The sequence below is a fragment of the Harpegnathos saltator genome, unplaced genomic scaffold, assembly GCF_003227715.2.
Source record: "Harpegnathos saltator strain DR-91 unplaced genomic scaffold, Hsal_v8.6 scaffold810, whole genome shotgun sequence".
Taxonomy (NCBI): Eukaryota; Metazoa; Arthropoda; class Insecta; order Hymenoptera; family Formicidae; genus Harpegnathos; species Harpegnathos saltator.
In genome coordinates this window covers 383,142-402,028 of record NW_020230661.1, presented here as the reverse complement: position 1 = coordinate 402,028, position 18,887 = coordinate 383,142, and the positions used below count along the sequence as shown (strand labels likewise).

General features: G+C 41.8%; 1 protein-coding gene across 7 annotated transcripts in view; it reads left to right on the top strand.

Annotated features, from left to right (window-relative positions):
- Positions 1–18,887, top strand: part of Nrx-1 (neurexin 1) — a 497,229-nt gene that overhangs the window by 271,345 nt on the left and 206,997 nt on the right. For all 7 annotated transcript variants that reach the window (XM_019845315.2, XM_019845314.2, XM_019845312.2 and 4 more), the window contains one exon: positions 7,476–7,502. In XM_019845315.2, coding sequence (XP_019700874.2) covers positions 7,476–7,502 — 27 coding nt within the window. The remainder of the gene's footprint in view (positions 1–7,475; positions 7,503–18,887) is intronic.

Genomic DNA, 18,887 nt, shown 5'->3' with positions numbered 1-18,887 from the left:
GGAAGACCGCAGCGAAAGAGATCGCAGCGAATTCCGGCGGAATACGAAGGTAGCCCGCGATCCTCCGTTTGCGGAGCGTCGGAGTCCAGATCCGTGGCAACGGATCATTCTCGCGCGGAAGAGAGGTGTGTAATGCGGAGAACGGTGCGGCCGCGCGGGCAACGCGTTTAATTTGTTACGTATGACTCAGCTGCGCAAACATTGGCACAGTCGAAAGAGCTTCCGGCATGCCTGAGCGTTTTCTTTGATATCCGCCGGTGCAAAGTGGCCTCGTTGGATTCGCGCCGCCCGATGAAAATCCTCCGCTCGATCGTTCGCGAGTATAATGCCGCCGCGTAATGCCAATTTGCGTGAAAGCGCACTTGTCAGCCTTTTATCGCGTGTATCGGCCTTCGGATCCAACGACGAGGCCGGGGCGCCAGCGCGAGGGTGGCCCGGCCCTGGTTTTTGCGTTTTCTCCTCTCGACGAGATTGTTCCTTCGAAACCGGCTGGCGATTAACATTCGCGCAGAGAAACGCGGATTTTCGTAACGTTGCGGGAAACACCGGCGAAGAAGTGCGAATGCTCTTCGAATGCCTTCGAGTGGAATTCCTCCACTCGGGAAAAACGAAGCGACAGCCGAGCCACTCTCGAGCTTGAGTGACTTTCCGCGCGCGCGCGCGGAGTGAATTCCTTCGTCTGAATCGTCAAATGAGCGTTTTCTTCGAGATTAAAGACTGAGTCTGTGGTCGCGCTCTGCCGTCTCGCGATGGAACACAATTGCTCCCATCGATCGAAGCGTTTACTCGTATGAATTAAGAATCCATCTTGAGTTTGAGTTCGAGATTCGCTCGTGCGATTCTGAGAGCGACAGGGCCGTAAAACTCGTTCAGTTGCCTCGGCACTACCGCGCAGATTTCAAAAAATATCATGCGACTTGGAGATTTATATTGGGTGTTTCGGTTATTTTCGAGGATTGACGATGAACGGACATTGTCTATTATTTATTATTTATCATTATTTATCATTATATATTAAATTATTTTAGTGGAAAAGTCTTTTTTCACCGCTAGAAAAAAGACTTTTATCTTCGAAAGTAATCCATTCACATCATCAAGCGTCAACATTAACCAAAACACCAATATATTAATTATTTACTAGCCATTATTTATTTTTGTGACTGTCACGCACCTTAATATTTGCTAAAATCGTTATTAAGCGTTAAGCCCGCAACTTTGCGAAGCTATCCTCTCTCTCTCTCTCTCTCTGTCTCTCTCTCTCTCTCTCTCTCTCTCTCTCTCTCTCTCTCTCTCTCTTTCTCTCTCTCTCTCTGCGACCCCTTTGTCGTCCATTTTTATCACCGGCGCATGTGTACACACACACACACACGCAGCGCATCGGAGAGACCTCGTCGAATATTACTCGCTGGAGCCTGAGGGCCGGTCTAAATCGAAAGCCAATTAAGCAGATAACCGATCAAAGGCAAACAATAAGCGCGCCGCGACCTAACCTACCGAGATATTAACATAACGCCAAATCAGGAACCGTACGTACGTACGTGCGGTACACAGGCTGTTTATTCCGACCTAACGATACGGTCCTCAAATTCGCCCTAATGAATTCTCCGCCGTTCTGATTGCGTGAAACTACCGAGGAAAGGATAAAGAAGCTGGTGCGAGATTGCCTACGAGCAAAAATCGCCATTTGATGATCCTGTATAAGAGCTGAGCAAGTCTCAGCAGGCGTAAGGCGAAATATCTCCGCCAGTATACGGGCTAAAATCTAGAGCATTATAACGCGTTGAGGATTTTCCTTTGATATTCTTACACATTGCCATTGCATAAAAATACTGTAAAAAAATTTAATGGCCGCCTGTTCTCATTTAGGGTGGTTTCGAGTCTTCTGCAGTTTCAGCGCTTGTCATCTCTGTCTCACGTAATGCAAGCTAATGGTACACAATGTCACAGGGATGTTTCTCGCATATCAATTATTTAATAATATTTATTTATTTTTATCATTCATTTATTTTCATCATATATATTCTTTATCCTCTGTTTTTATTTATATTTGGCCTTTATTATGTTTTTATGTTCTTCATAAAGTGGCTATCTAATGATCTTCAAACGATCTTCACAAGTAGGGACGTTACTAAAAACGCAAAACGGGGCAATAGAAGAGGGGGGAGTGGTTAGGAAAACGAAATTAGAAAGTATCGAACATCGTATATATTTGCTTAGAGATTGAATATTCTACTTCTGAATATTTTAAGTCACCTCAAAGGGCGGCTAATCTTCTCTTCGCTTCCTGCTGGCGTCTCTGTTCATACGATTATAAGATATTGTTATTATTATTATTGTTATCATTATTACTTGCAGACATATTCCATCATTTTTATACTCACTTCTCCACTATTCGTCAATTTCTCGCAAAGCAGCGTAGCTTTAAGCTACGCGGTCATTCATTGATATTACAGGAAAACCGATTTTATTCTTTTTAGGTTAGAACAAAATTTATTAAAAATCAGTTTAACAAGATAACAAAAATCCTACAAAAGTTCCAATCTCACACATTCTGGACTGTTTTTGGTCCGCAATTCCTTACGGCAGCCCCGTGCAAAGTTCGTGTCGTTGACACATTTTATCAAAGTGCGATGCTCCATCAAGTAGCACACGAAGTTTTTGTGCAGAATGCAGGCAGGGAACCCATAAAATTTGGATCAACTCCTTTGTCTCAGGCGGCTTTTCGCAACGATGCGCTTCTCACTCTGTTTTCTCCTGTCGTTTTTTTCTCGCTTTTTTTGTCGTTTCAAGTATTAACCCTTTGTCTAAGGGCACTACGAGCGGAATACTGGCGTTGATTTCTTTACACTCGTATCGGGGGTGTCGCTCACAGACTGACTGAAAATTTTCAATTACACGCGTGGTTCATAAATTTTTGTGCGCTGCGACTACAGATTATTTGAGGAAACGCCAATGCTTCGAATATATTTCAATGTACCAATATATACAGGATGTATAAAAAGTACCGGAACGGCGAAATATCTCCAAAACTAAACATTTTAGAAAAAAGATATTTCAGACAAAAGTTGTATGATTTCAAGAGGAACATAAAACAACTATATCATTTTGTTACACAAATGGCGCCACTTTTGAGATATTTACTTCATCAGATCATTATTTTTCTTAACCGGAAACTCCAATTTTTTATTACACCGTCTTTTTCTACCAATTAATTTAAGCAACTTTTTGTCTGAAACATCTTTTTATTCGCTTAATATTTTTTTAAATATTTAAGGAAAACTTGTTAACATTTTCAATATTTAACTCACGATATCTCGTTATTTGTCGGAAGAAAATGTGGTACTAAACTTTTTTGCTCTACTTGGTAGACTCAAGAATATATTGTTACAATAGCGCTCTGACTGTTGTTAATTTGATGATTTTGAAATTTCCAAAAGTCAGTAAGTTAACAAAAGTCAGGGCGTTATTATAATAATATATTCTTGAGACCAAGTAGAGTAAAAAGGTCTAGTATCACTTTCTCTTCCGACAAATAGTTAGCGAGATATCGTGAGTTAAATATTGAAAAAGGTATCAAGTTTTCCTTATATCTAAGAAATATCTAAGATATCTAAATATCTAAGAAAATATTAGGCAAATAAAAAAATGTTTCAGACAAAAGTTGTTTAAATTAATTGTTGGAAAAAGACGGTGTAATAAGAAATTAGGATTTCCATTTAAGAAAAGTAATGATCAGTGAATATCTCGAAAGTGGTGCCGTTTGCAAACAAAATAGTATAGTTGTTTTATGTTCCCCTTGAAATCATACAACTTTTGTCCGAAACATTTTTGCTGAAAATGCTTCGTTGAAGAATTATCGAAGTGCGTTTTTTAAAATGAGACTACCTGTATATATTCAACGTTTCAATATTTCAAATAATATCAGCAGAGTTGCATGTACAGCGCAAAACATAATTGTACGTATAAAAGTAAAACGCACGAGATATTATTGTCTCTAAGTCGCGTCTCTCCATAATAAACAGTCGCGGCGTACAAATATCGGAGACGCGTGTGTGATTGAAAATTCCTGATGGCCACGCATCCAGCAAGCGGCAGCGGATCAACACGCCGCTCTCTGTGTACTTTCGTTCTCGTGCTCGTTAAATAAGCTCGTAAACAAGCGCTCTTGCTCGCCGTGTTCCCGAAACACGCGCGCGCCAAGAAATGCTCCTGAAATCTAACAAAAGTGGAACAAGATAGGCGATCGCGCGCGGAGAGAGAAAGAGCGGGCGAGGCAAGAGGAAGAGGAAGGTAAGGAGGGAGAAAGGCAGAAAGGAAAGAAACAGCTACACCGAACCGGCTTATAATCGTATAGCGTGACGGCCGTGCACGCGACTACGTAATCGCCCGAACAAACGACGCGCGGCGCGGCGCGGCGCGTCGAGCCACGCAGAAGTTTGACGGCGATCGGCGGCTCGATTCCGCGGCTCATTGACAAAAGTTCGCGATCTCGCTAATCCCCCACACTCGTGCGTGCGTTCTTTTTTTTTCCCGTGATCGTTCCGCGCCATTCGCGCACAAAGGCGAGAGCCGCCTCGCCCTCGTCACCGGCGCCGTTTCCTCTTTCCGGCTGTTGCCCTTCTGTCAGTCGTTTATATTCGCCAGGTGATCAAAGGGATTCCTTAATAAGACCCGCACACAGCCGCGGGCTCACCCTCCGCCGTCGCCCTCTCCGCCACCCGTCAGCCCATGCGCTTAGAAAGCAAACGCACTTTGTGTGTCGCACGCGTGTGCGTTCGGTGCGCACTCGATGGCGCGACGCGATGGCTAAAAGACGAAGCTTCTAATCCGGTGAGAAGCTACATCGCCTTCTTCGCTTTGCAAGGAGGGAGCTCTTTTTCCCTCGCGGGAAAGAGGAAGACCGCTAACTCGACCATCGATCGCGCGTGCGCGCGCGCGCGAATTTCCTCTAACGAGGTCCGTTTGATGAACCGTTCGCGCTCCAATCGTTTCTCGCCGCCATTATCGCCGCGTCATTAATTAACCGCTCAATTAATCGCCAATTAATAACTCATTAGCCCGTTCTCTCATGAGCGTCGCGCGCTTTGTTCGATTCCCAAGGCGGGAACGGCCGTCTGGAGTCTCGCGACGACCCCGGGGAGTCCCCGGCGCTCTGAGCGGCTGAGGGACGCGGGGGAAATGTGAGAGACTTGGCAGTGAGTGAACTTAGCGGACTCACATTCGAGAGTAATCGAAGGCGTAAGATTGCATTTTGTAGAAATTGTCGATCGGTCGGTTCGCTTGTCGCTTGCTTTGTAAGAGTCGTCGTTGATTGTGTAGAAAAAAATTAAAAAAATTCTTTTTTTTTATTTGTCACTATTTTTACACTTGGATTACATCTTTTATTTTTATAACGATGTGTTCACTTTTCACTTATATATAATATAACTTCACTTATAACTTATGCTCTACGCGCTCGAACAGCAGTCTTACTCCCTTATCAATATTGATGAAAAAGCTGATCAATATTGATGAAAAATCGTGCTGTGTGTCCTATATAAAATATTGAGTCCTATATAAAATATTGGGATTTACTGGATTTAGGAAAAACCTATTAATCATCTTAGTATCTATCGGAGCTTATTGTTTGACTTTCCCAGGTATACGTATCCCAGGTATCTTTTCCTAAGGTTAAGTGGACGAAAGCCTAAGTGCGATGTGGCAATGAATTCTATCGCTAAGACAAATATAAGAAAATCCTAATCGGAGTGACTCTTGAATCATAGGTGTATACTTTGAATTTATCCATTTGATATACCTAAAGTGAGTAACGTTTACAGTTCGGTTCGTTCCATCGATCTCGCCATTTTGCATGGGTTGTTAGTTGCTCAAAGACTGTTAGGGCTATCCTCATGAAGCATAAAGCCTCGATAAGGCTGAAAATAGGATGCCCCAAAAAGGGTTGTCTCATTATTACCGCATCAAGTACTGAAGTGGATTTTTTAAGGATATCTTAGATTTCAGAAATAAGGCTTTGATAGGGAAAGCTGACAAGGGCCTTAAAAGGATTTTTTAAGGATGCTTTAGATATACAAAATCAAGTTCTGTTGTAGAAAATTAATAAGATTTGAAGCGTGTAATAAAATTATAGTCATCGTTTATTAGTATCGTTTTAGTAAATATACTCTATCTGGTTCTTCTAAAGATTTTTTAATTATACCACAATTAAAAACAAATTTTATTAGTTTTATTAGTTGTCATATTCATTACTCTCTTCCAAGGATTTTTCTAATATTGCCTTTAGTTTGAAATACAGCAAACTTTAATAAAAACGGTAGCAGGATTTTTATGTGTAACGAATGCTATATTTTATTGTAAAGTATGCTATATTTTTAAAATAAAAATTCTTGTTGTATACTAACAAAGTTATAAAGAAATAAAAAAATTACAGTTTAAATTTCTTGGAATGAAGAGAACGAATATTTTCACTCAAGCAATAATAAAAATATTTCCTTATAAAGCCCTATTAATATTGCCTTATGATTATTAATATTACCTGTTGATATTGCCTTATGGTCTTTATAATATTGCCTTATACCCGTTAAACTATTTGTTACACATCTTATATACTTCTTGTCTTTCTATCCCTACTAGGGCCCGATTAATGTTAGAAAAGAATAATCAGGCCTTTATTACCAGAGCCCTGTTAATTTTTCTATTTGGGTGATGCAAAACGACAAATCAGACATCGCTGACGCACAAAATGTATTTCCAAATTTGCTGTGGGACATGTGCGAGCCAACGGGGAAGCGAAATGGTGAAATTTTACCGCTTCTCCCTGTTTCTGTCACGGCTTTTTTTCGAGCCAATCTTTGTGTACCTCATTGAATTAAAAGTTCATTTCTCTTTCTTTCTGCGCAGGGACGAACTTTTTATTCCCGAGATAAGCAGAAGATGATATTTTGCCATACGCGAGATATATGACTCGACTAATTAATTAATGTAATTACGAATTTCCGTACTCGAGAGTGTAGTAAATGAATAGAATTTTCTCAGCTCGACTCTCGTTATCGTTCGCCGGAGCTCTCGCAGCATATGCGTGAGACCGCGCGAACTTTTATTTCTCTTCTCTCTCTCTCTCTCTCTCTCTCTCTCTCTCTCTCTCTCTCTCTCTCTCTCTCTCTCTCTCTTTCTTTCTCTCTCTAAGAATGAAAATTGTTAAAGTTTCCGCGAATACGTAAAATACGCCCGCGTTCTCGCGAGTAACGCGCGGCGCGGCCATTCCTGCGTCAAAAAAGTTCTTATGATAATCGAGAGGAAAAGTTTCGTGTTTTCTCTCTTCCTCTCTCTTTCCCCCGACGTCAAATGGCTCAACCTCGCAGTGATCAGCTTCGAGAGTTCCGCGCGCGTCGAACAACTTTTGCATTTCAATTGCGAAATGCGCGAAACCTACTCTGCACTCTGTACTGATCATATATTTGTGCTTTCTGTTTCAGATCTCCTCGATTACCAGCTTCTGCCGGGTGAGTGTGTGATTTTTATTACATTGCTATTATTAACCGACCGTGCCTCCCTTCATCCATCCCTCGTCGCCAGCGATGCGTTCGCCAGTTTATTTTGCAAAACGACGACATACAACGCTGCCGCGCGTGCGACAGAGAAAGAGGGAGAGGCAGAGGGAAAGGGAGAGAGAGAGAGAGAGAGAGAGAGAGAGAGAGAGCGCAGCAGAGGATACATCGCGGTTGCGTTTCGGTTCGATTTGCAATTTCAGTTAATTACGAGTCTCCTCGTCGTGAGGGGGGAGTGAGTACCCGCGCGGGTAATTGTTTGGCGCTTGTTCGCGCAGATTTTACATATCCAGCCCCGGCGCAAGTTCGTCTTTTCCCCCGCTCTTCCCTCTCCCGCCCCCTTCCCGCGCCCGTTTTTCCTTGCTCAATTCATCGGTGATTCTCGTCGTGGAGTTGCCGGGGATGCGTATTTCGAGCACTTCGAGCGTCGTGTTTCGCTTCGCTCCTCTCGAATCGACGGTTTTTCGCTCCCCCTCTCTCTCCCTTACCCTCCTCTGTCGAAACTTCTGCCCCGCAGGCGCCGCGGCGAATCTCGCGAGGATTCAAAACCGCCGCCCCCCTCCTCCGTTGCTTGCAGGAACCGAGACGCTTTGTGTGCTGTAGAGAGAGAGAGAGAAAGAAAGAGGGGGGGAGGAAGGCCGAGAATCAAGGAAGGAGGAAGACAGAGAAGGAAAGATAGAGAGACAGAAGGAAAAGGAAGGACAGGGAAAAGGAGAGAATAGTTAGTTGAGAGAGAAGAAGAAGAGATATAGGAGAGAAAGGGAGAGACATAGCGGGCATAACAACTTTGAAGGAAAACATGCGAGAGATATCGAACGGTGATCATCACTGTATTGTATGACCTCGCAGAGTTTCTAAACATATATATAGGGTGTCCGCGATTTTTTGGAAACGAGAAATTATGAAGATTGATCAGATCAAACTGAGAAGAAAAGTCATGTACTATTTTGCAAAAATCGCAATAGTTATTAGTATTATTGATTGAAAACGACCACTTCTAGAGGCTCTTTTAATTAACAACTTGAAAATTTGCGTACTTATTTACAAAATGGTAAAAGACTTCAAAATGATCTAATTTATTATGTTGGTGCAAAAATAATTACGGTTTTTCGTATCGAGTATATAAAGACGCATATATCAATTAAAAATGATATTTATTAATCGAAATAAAGACCAAAATATAGATAAAAGATTTTCAAGTCAGTGCCTCACACTGTAAGAAATGATATGTTAAATTTAACATATTTCATGTGTTTCAAATCATCCACTCTCATTTATGTGTTAATTTAACATACAGCAAATATGTTAAAAAGTAACACACATAATATGTAAAAAATTAACACAAAAATTTAACATTTGAATACCGTCAAGAATCACACTTTGTGTTAAATTGACATACAATGAATGTTACTTCAACATTTGGGAAAAGTAATGATTCTTCATTACATTAAATCTATTTCATTTCATTAAATCTATGATTTCATGAAATGAAAATGTTAGATTGACATAATCTATGTGTTAAATTAAAATTCCAACCTTCGCAAACCAGAAATGTTAACATTATACATTTAACACATGATAACTATTATAATGAGGAAAATAACACATTTTAGGTGCTGACTTCAACATATAAAATATGTCGTAGCAAGAATTCATGCATTTACATATAAATTGTGTTATTTTAATACTTGGAAACGTCATTTTAACACTTGAAAATAGATAATCTCAATTTAACACAAGAAAGTCTAGGTAACACAACAACGATATGTTAAATTAACACACGATTGTGTAGAAAATTTAACACAAAACTTTCTACACACAAATAATTTTAACAAAAGTACGAAATGTTTTTAACTGTGCATGAATTAAAAGAGCTTTTAGATTTGGTCATTTTCAATCATTAATAACTTAATAATTATTGCGATTTTTACAGAATAGCTTTTCTTCTCACTTTGATTTAATTAATCTTCTAATTTTTCGTTTCCAAAAGATCTCGGGCACCCTATATATATATATACACATATATATATATATCTGTCGCTTTGTTCTCGTATTAATTATAAGAGTCTTTTTTACATCTCGGCATCCTACACATCTTTACACTTCTCTCTCCATTCGAGTCTCTCCTCCTGTCCGCGCGGCCGCCGTGCGAACCTCGTCTCGCACGGAGCTCTTGGACGGAAGGGAGGAAGGTGGATCTCTCTCTCTCTCTCTCGCGTGTAAATTATGCGTGTAAATTTTGCATCGAAAGTATTTCTCCGCAGGGGCACGGCATACGGAAATAGGTTGACAAATGTTTTTGTATTATTGAGCCCGGGCCCAATGCCACACTAAGCTGCAAGACACGCCTCGAGCGTGGGGTTTTGCCTTATGTATGAATCATGTTACGCTCCGAGCGAGCGACGTTTCCTCCTTTTTCCTCCCCTACCCCGCCCGTCCCGCCCGCTGCTGAACGATAACGCAAAGATCGAATCTCCGATGAGATTGCAAGGAAGAAAGACAGAGAGAGAGAGAGAGAGAGAGAGAGAGAGGGAGCGACGTAGATTCGATCGACGCGACGGCAGCGCGCTCCGTGATCGCGATGAAGATCGCTCGTGCATTTCTCTCGACTGGATAAGTCCTCCGCGATGCTCCGCAGGACAAAACGAAAGGCGAGTGACGGCAGGAAGAAGAAGAACAAGAGCTACGACGCGGCCGCGAATGCACGCGGCTGCGAGCGCGAGGCTAAAAGCGCGGCCGCATCGCGCGCCTCGCTGGGAGAGGGCGAGCGGTAAGCTTATAGCGGAATTAATTAGATCAGAATATAAGCGGCTTTCGTCTTTGTCATCGTGAAAGGAAGCGGCCGCGTTGAAGTGCACTTCCGGAAACGCGCCAAACGGTCTGTCTCGCTCGAATCCGACACGCGCGCGAGGGTGCTTCGAGAGAAACGATAGCTTTTTGCGGGGATCTCCTTTCTCGTTGACTCGGGAATTACGGGGAACGCTTTTGCATTCGTATGGAGGGAGCGACACAGTTAGAGAGAGAGAGAGAGGGGAAGAGAGAGAGAGAGAGAGAGAGAGAGAGAGAGAGAGAGAGGGAGGGAGACGGAAAAAAGGAAGAAAAATATCGTTGACGGTAACAACGTGTTGAAACCTGCCTGTCGGGGACGGGTCGTCGCTCGGCGTTCCGCGGTGTGAAAAAGTGGCTGGATGAATTTCATAAATTAGACACATGCATTACCGCGATTTCAGCGCGCGTCGCGCCCGACAAGCTTGTCAGTCGGAAATTAATTACCTCGCGTACGCCGCGGGTGAAATAACATTCCAATAAACGGCGGATTTCCCCCTCCCCCCCATCTCGGCCGCCGCGCCTTGAAGAAATATATCCTGGCGGGGCAGGAGGGGGGGGGGGCGAAGAGAAGAGGAGGGCGGAAAAAAGTTGCAGCTGATGCATCCCGCCTGCACTTGACTGCTTTCAGGCGGGGGAGCCGGAAAAAGATTCTGAAATGCAAATCGGCGCGAAACCGATCGATCGCATAATTTACGGCGCCGCGCGGCGCCGCCGACTGGAAATGCGTCGACGTTATCGCGCACTCTTCTTGCCGCGTAAACGTAAATTACTTCTTTCACTTACCGCTGCGGCAATTTCTCGTTAGTTAGCGAGCGTGCGGCGTGCCACGTGAGCGCGCGTGCGCGCGCACGGACTTTTTGTCGCTCATAATCAGGAAGAAATAAGTTTACGCAACGATACTCTTCACGAACGGAGGACGCGCTAACCGCGAATACTCTCGATAATTTAACGACTGCTTCGCTTCTACACGTCTCATTGGATCGCGGCCGATTTCTGGTCGATTCATCCTTCATTCAGGTCATGTTATGGAGTCACCAAGTTGGGAAGCTGGAAAAAGAAAAATAATTCAATAAAAGTTTAATTGGCGCTTCCGATTCTTTGATTTGTGGCATTTGGGTCGCATGCGAAAGCAAGGCTGGTTTTAGGGAACGTTGAGAATGTTATCCAGATTATTTGCACACGCCGTCATTTTCCAGTTTCGTGCTCTCGTCGGATAATACAGGGTATCCGGGATCTTTTGGAAACGAAAAATTGTGAAGATTAATCAGATCAAATTGGGAAGAAAAGTCATGCACCATTTTGCAAAAATCGCAATAGTTATTAAATTATTAATTAAATGAGCCTCTAGATGTGGTCATTTTCAATCATTAATAGCTTATTAACTATTGCGATTTTTGCAAAATGATACATGACCTTTCCTCTCAGTTTTATTTGATTAATTTTTACAATTTTTCGTTTTCAAAAGATCCCGGACACCCTATATAGAAGGCGTATAGAATGTACCGGGACGGCGAAACGTCTCGAAAACTAAGCATTTTTAGAATTTTTTCAATTTTTAGAATTTTTAGAATTTTTAGAAAAGAATGTGCAGACAAAAATTGTATGGTTTCAAAGGGGACATAAAACTATATAATTTTATTTACAGATGGCGCCACTTCCGAGATATTCGCTGATCATTACTTTTCTTAAATGGAAACCCCGACTTTTTTATTATATCATCTTCTTCTATTATATGTAATTCGAACAACTTTTGTCTGAAACATTTTTTTATTTGCTTAACATTTTTTGAGATATTTAAGGAAAACTTGATAACTTTTTCAATATTTAACTTACGATATCTCGCTAACTATTTATCGGGAGAAAAAGTGGTACTAGATTTTTTTATTCTATTTGGTTTCAAGAATATATTGTTATAATAGCGCCCTGAATTTTGTTAATTTGATTGTTAATTTGATTGTTAATTTGATGATTTTGAAATTCCCAAAGGTCGATAAGTTATCAATTAAAAGAGTCTCTAGATATGGTCATTTTCAATCATTAACTACTTAATAACTATTCCGATTTTTATTACTTGACTTTTCTTCCCAGTTTGATTTAATTAATCTTCACAATTTTTCCAAAAGATTCCTGGCACCCTGTATAGAAAATTCTTTGTGTACGATCGACAGAATGCTGTTGAGTGGGGGGGGGTGAGGGGATCTGCCAATACTGAAAATTCCAAACTTCGCGGAAGAAAAGCTGCCGCCTGGTCTTCGAGACGCAGCGCTCTCGAACGTTTCATTTTTTCCACTTGTGAAAAAGTCTCGTCTCGCGCGCTCCGGTAAATCTCCTCCGAAGATTTATATGTACACCAATTTTATGGATTATTTATCCGGCGATCCTTCCCGCCGCGAGTCATAAAACTCGCCCTTTTAATTTTCCAAGTAACTTTCTCGATTTCCCTTAATTTTTTTAGCATCGTGCGCGTGCGTCGAATCGTAAAACGCGCGCGCCGGCTCCGACATCAATTTGAAGAACGCGATTTCTGAAGCGGCCGCGGGCAGAAATTGACCGACCCGTCATGCGAGATCTTTCATACGGGGGATACACGCCGTGCCGCATTGACGCGACGCTATCGTTCCAGAAAGTAGGAATAAATCATTCATGATCCAAAGAGCAAAAGATCCCACATTGACTCCGTTCCGTGTAGCGAGCGAGCGAGCGAGCGCACGCACGCTCGCAGAAATTTTCGCATTTTCCGTCTTTTCACCTCGGTGTTTGAGCCGCTGAACTGCTCTCGAGGCTCCCGCGATGCTCCAGTAAATTCGATGATGACGTTCCCTCTGCTTTTCCCGGGGCTGCTTCCCGCGATTCTTTTTCCTTGTTTTTCGCTCATTCCGCAACCGGCTTTTCAGCCGTCCCTAAGGGTGTCGGGTATAATTTACGATCTCGTTAAAAACGTAGAAATCATTTATTTCCGTGCTACGATGTAATGCAGAAAAATGATCGGCGGAGCGAACGAATCGGATAATGGGGAGGAGTTAGGACAGAAGCCGAGCGGCGAGGAGGGGGGAGGGCAGATCGGAGGTGGTTCGCTGCTTTTAACATCGCGCATTGCTGTTTGTTGCAAACGGCAATCCGCGAATAATGAAAACGTCGAACTTTGCAACACGCATAGTTTAACCGCGTTCTGGCTTTCTCTTCTCTCTCTTTTTTTCTTTTTTCTTTTTTCGGCACATCTAGCGTCGAAGTGAATATCGTCAGAAATCGACATGTATCGTCGACACGGATGTTTTTTGGTTATTTTGATCAGAAAAGAAAAACAGCTAAATAAAACCGAGAGAGAGAAAAAGAGAGAGAGAGAGAGAGAGAGAGAGAGAGAGAGAGAGAGAGAGAGAGAGAGAGCTAGAGTCATTCAAATTTTGTTTATTGTCCGCAAACTGCAATCGAGTAAAATTGAATAAAAATAGATCGATGTGGAAATCGGATCGACAAACTCTGACACGGGAATTTGAACTGCAGGATTTCATCAACAGCCAAAGATTAAATCGAAACCGAAGAACATAGCTGGTCGTGTTTTTCACATGTGGATTTCGCTGAATAATTCTACCTCTGACTAAAAGATCAAGCAAAACAGACGACAATCCGACGAATAATGCATCGGCTCAGCGATCGACTCGTCGAACTAAATTTTGACTCTTAAGGACTACCACGGGGTTGAATGTTCACCCCATGTGAATTTTTGATCTTATTAACCGGCTTACGGTTAGACCCGAGTCTGACTCGGGGTAAGATTTACTACTTTCAGGTCCGCCATTTTTGATCTGTCATTTGTGAATTTTGCAACAACTACAAATTTGAAATCAGCACGCTCGAAAACTATTATAAAACATGAAAGTAAATATTTTCCTCCGCAGAAAAAATTTAATCATTTTGATATTAATTTCTGCCAGCAAATAGAACCGCAAGAGGATTAAAAAACGTAACCACACTGACAATACAAATTTTATGGATATTTATTCACATAATCAGTCACGATAACATTGCGACAAAACAGATCAATTCTCCTATATGCTTTGCTACAAACAATAACAAGAAAAGTCAGTTTGGGATGAGATTTGATGGTAGCTTTCAAGAGTTAAATACCTTTCATGCGAGAGGCTCAAAAAGTACCGATGCGATCTTACAATGCTAGAATCGAGGCGGTCCACCCCGTGCATAACCCTGAAGTCTAGTTCGATTAACTCGCGCGAGTCGAGATGCACTTTGTCCTCCTTTTGACGCTGTAAGACTTTTGGCCCAACGAGTGTCAAGGCTTTGTCGGAACTTGGCGTGCTTGTGACACGTCGAATTCGCGGCGCGACGGCGAAATGATTAGCGACGACGAAGTATTAGAAGTGTGATTTAGCTTTTAGTAGAGGATTCTGCAAGAGATGGCACTCTAATGATAGTTTTGTTGAACACATTCCAAACACAGCTATTTTTTCTTGATGCTTTAATATTAATCCATGATATTTAGTCATTTATTAACAATAGATGCAATAAAAATCGTGTTAAAATCATCTTAAAAATGGAGCTTTCTAAAGAGCATCTTTCGCATGCGTCGCTTTTGTTTTTTAATTAGAAGAAAATGGCGGCTGAAGGTCATAGAATCCTGATAGAAACTTGCGGTGTTGTTCCATCAATTAAGACAGGTGAATATCGGTTTAGACGATTCAAAAGTGATGATTTCAATGTTAACGATAAAGATCGCTCGGGACAACCAAAACAACTTGAGAATGCAGATTTTCGAGCATTGTTGGACGAAAATCCAGCACCATCCACTTCAAAACTTGCCAGAGCATTAAATATTGATTCTACAACATTTACTAAACGTTTACATGATACGGGAACGATTGACGAAGAAGAAAAATGGGTTCCACGTCAATAATCGGAAAATGCCATTGCGAACTGGTTGAACATTGGTATATCGTTGTTCGGCAGACAAAAATGAAGAATTTTATCGAATATCGAATTGTTATTGGGGATGAAGAATAGATCTATTTCGATAATCCCAAACGAAAAAAGTCTCGGGTTGATCCAGGCCAACCAGTAACATCCATTTCGAGGCGCAATATTCACGGTTCAAAGGCGTTACTGTTCAAAGGTATTTCATGGGATCGAGAAGGTGTTGTGTACTATGAACTGTTAAATCCGAATGAAACTGTTACCGCTGATCGTCACCGACGACAATTATACAAATTGAAGCGAACGTTGGACCAAAAACGACCAGCAATTGCGAGTAAACGACGCAAAGTGACCCTTCTTCGCGACAATGCTCGACCTCATGTTGCATTATCAGCGAAGCAAACGCTATTAGAGCTGGAATGGTAGCAAGTCTTACCACATTCTGCGTATTCTCCAGACATTGTTCCATCCGATTATCACTCGTTCCGGTTCGATGCAACATACTCTAGAGGATACACGCTTTCATAACTTCGAACAAGTGCGAAAATTTGTTGAAAATTGGATCGACTCCAAAGAGGAATCTTTCTATCGTCACGGAGTCCATCTCTTGCCAGAGAGATGGGAAAAAATTCTAGATAACGGAGGGGGACATTTTGATCAAGGTGTTCGTTCGTTACATCCTGCTTTAAGTAAATCAGTTTTTGCGAGAAAAACCCTCGAAACTAAATCATACTCCTAATATAACACGCTCGAGCGACACCACAGACGCGTACAAATGCGCAACGCTCATCATCCATGAGCGGCTAAGTGGGGCTCGCGCGCCTGGATGTAATAAATAGTCTACTCCATTCCCTTGTCACTCCGTTCGTTCCATATTCGTCAAACGGGGATCAGCCGGTGCACACCGCTCGCTTGCATGAAGGAGAGAGAGAGAGAGAGAGAGAGAGAGAGAGAGAGAGAGAGAGAGAGAGAGAGAGAGAGAGAGGCCGATGAGAGGGATGAAGAGGGTGGAGATGGAGGGGGGATCCTCTCTGGCGCGTGGATTTCCTCCGTAGTGGAGGTTCGCGGCCCACTTTCCCGGCTGCGCTTATTGTGTTGGCCCAAATACACTGTACGCGCAACCGAGGAATGTCTGCCTGACGCTCCCTCCCGCTCTCGCTCTCCTAGTGCCTCTCGATTACCACGATGCGAGAAAAGAGGCGCCATCAAAGGACCTTTAAATCGACATCGTCCCGCGCGTGCGTCCGCGCTATTTAGATTTCGTTTGAGGCGCTCCACTCGAGGAAACGTCCCGTCGGCCGGAAGAGAGAGCTCGGGTAATTTTAGGTTTTATGAAATTCACATCTCGTGAAATATAGCCGGCGGTAAACCGCCGCCCCCGCCGCCGCCGCCGCCGCCGTCGGCGTCGTCGCTCGCTGTGAGTGGCGAATCTCGCCGCGAGATATTTGTGCGTTATTTTTCAAGTGAAACGTTCACGGACGAAATTTTCACGCGACTCGCGGGGAAAACAATCGTGACGGAGCTGCGACAGCCTTACGTGCGCGCGAACGGCACCGTCGGCAGGCTCGCTATTTTTCTCTCCTCTTTTTCTTCCTCTTTCCTTTTTTTCTTTTTTCCCCTTTTCGAGATGGTACGAGTATTTTCGCGCACGAGGGTTCGCGCACGTAACGGCAAGTCGTGTAAGGCGATTAACTAATATTTAGAGAACTAATTTCGGGCGTTATGCGCAAACTTGTTACGCGAGCTGCATCATGAGAGAGATTATCCGTATACTTTATGAAATTGCCTCGCGAAGAATTTCTTTTCATTGCGCTCGATTTTCCTTTCACACGCCGAGTTTACCGCTAATTATATATCTCACAGAGGCTACATTTTCCGTGAAACTTCATATATTATCAACACAGTTTCGATTACCAGTGGAAAAAGAATATACATATATATGTATATATATACATCGATGGGGGAAATATGATGCGCTAATTAACGTCGATGTCGAGGACAGATTAAGCTCGAGGAGCTTCGCTGCAGCGCCGTTGAATGCGATGCGAGAGTACGGATTAAAAATTTTTATAATATTAGAAAAATGCGCGGCGCCAAACACAATACGTTCCACGTCGAGCATGATGCCTCCTTTTAGCTTTATTCTTTCTGCTTTGTTGCGCAAAATTATGCAGGCTGCTGAGTAAGTTGCAAAGCGCGGCCCTGCTTTCAGGAATGTCGGAGATAAAAACTCAAGGACTGTGAAATATCCCGCCGTCCTGTCGAAAGAAAACTGTTTGGCTCACGTAATTAAATTGACACGACGGTGAACTCGGAATGAAATCCACCGCGAACGCGCCGTCGCCGACTCGACATTTCGTTGGATTAGATTCGTCTAATTCGCCCGGGCGATCGTCCGGTATTTCATCGCGGGTGAATGCGCTGGACAACCGCAACTCTCGATTTACCTCGAACCTCGAGCCCTTTTCCGTTGCTTCGAAAGGTCAAAATTTCGAGATTCGTCAAGTGGAATATTTTTCCGAAAAGTCGTTATTTTCAAGCCCAAAGTGCGGCTTTTTGCGATACAAATGAACGATACACTTTCCTCGAAATAATAGTTTAATAATGTAATAATACATATAGATAATATACATTAATGTATATATTAATATATAGGGTATTCCATTTTAAACGAATCGGGCAAAAATCTCGAAAAATATGAAAGTAAACAATATGATACTAAGAAATATGATACTGAAAGTAAAAAATACAATACTAAGAAACGTTTCAGACAAAAGTTATATGGTTTCAAACCGGACATGGAATAACTACATTATTTTGTTTACAAATGGCGCCACTTTCAAGATGTTCACTGATCATTACTTTTCTTCAATGGAAATCCCAATTTTTTATTATCTTTTTCTACCAATCAATTTGAACAACTCTTGTCTGAAATATATTTTTATTTGCCTAATATTTTTTGCGATATTTAAGGAAAACTTGGTAACCTTTTCAACATTTAATTTACGATATCCCGTTAACTATTTAAAGAAAAAAAAGAAAAAAATAGTACTAGACTTTTTTACTCTATTTGGTCTCAAGAATATATTGTTACAATAGTGCCCTAACTTTTGTTAACTTATCGACCTTTGGAAATTTCAAAATCATCAAAGTAACAAAAGTCTAACGATAGATATAAGTATATTGAACTTTGAACTCTGAATCTTGAACTCGTTGCTAGGCACAATAGTCGTCATTCTGAACAAAAAAGTTCTTTATCATTTTACAAATAAGTACGCAAGTTTTCAAATTCTAGATGTGGTCATTTTTCAACCATTAATGACTTAATAACTATTGCGATTTTTGCAAAATGGTACTTGACTTTTCTTTTCAGTTTTTATCTGATTAATCTTTATTATTTTTCGTTTCCAAAAGATCTCAGATACCCTGTATAATAATATATATAATAATTGTTATACAATAATATAATAATAACAATATCTAGTATTACCTATAATAATAATATAATAATAATTATCATCATTATTATTGTGCGTTGTCTTATTGCACAGATTTCGACATCACAACTTTTTGAGACAAATCTTT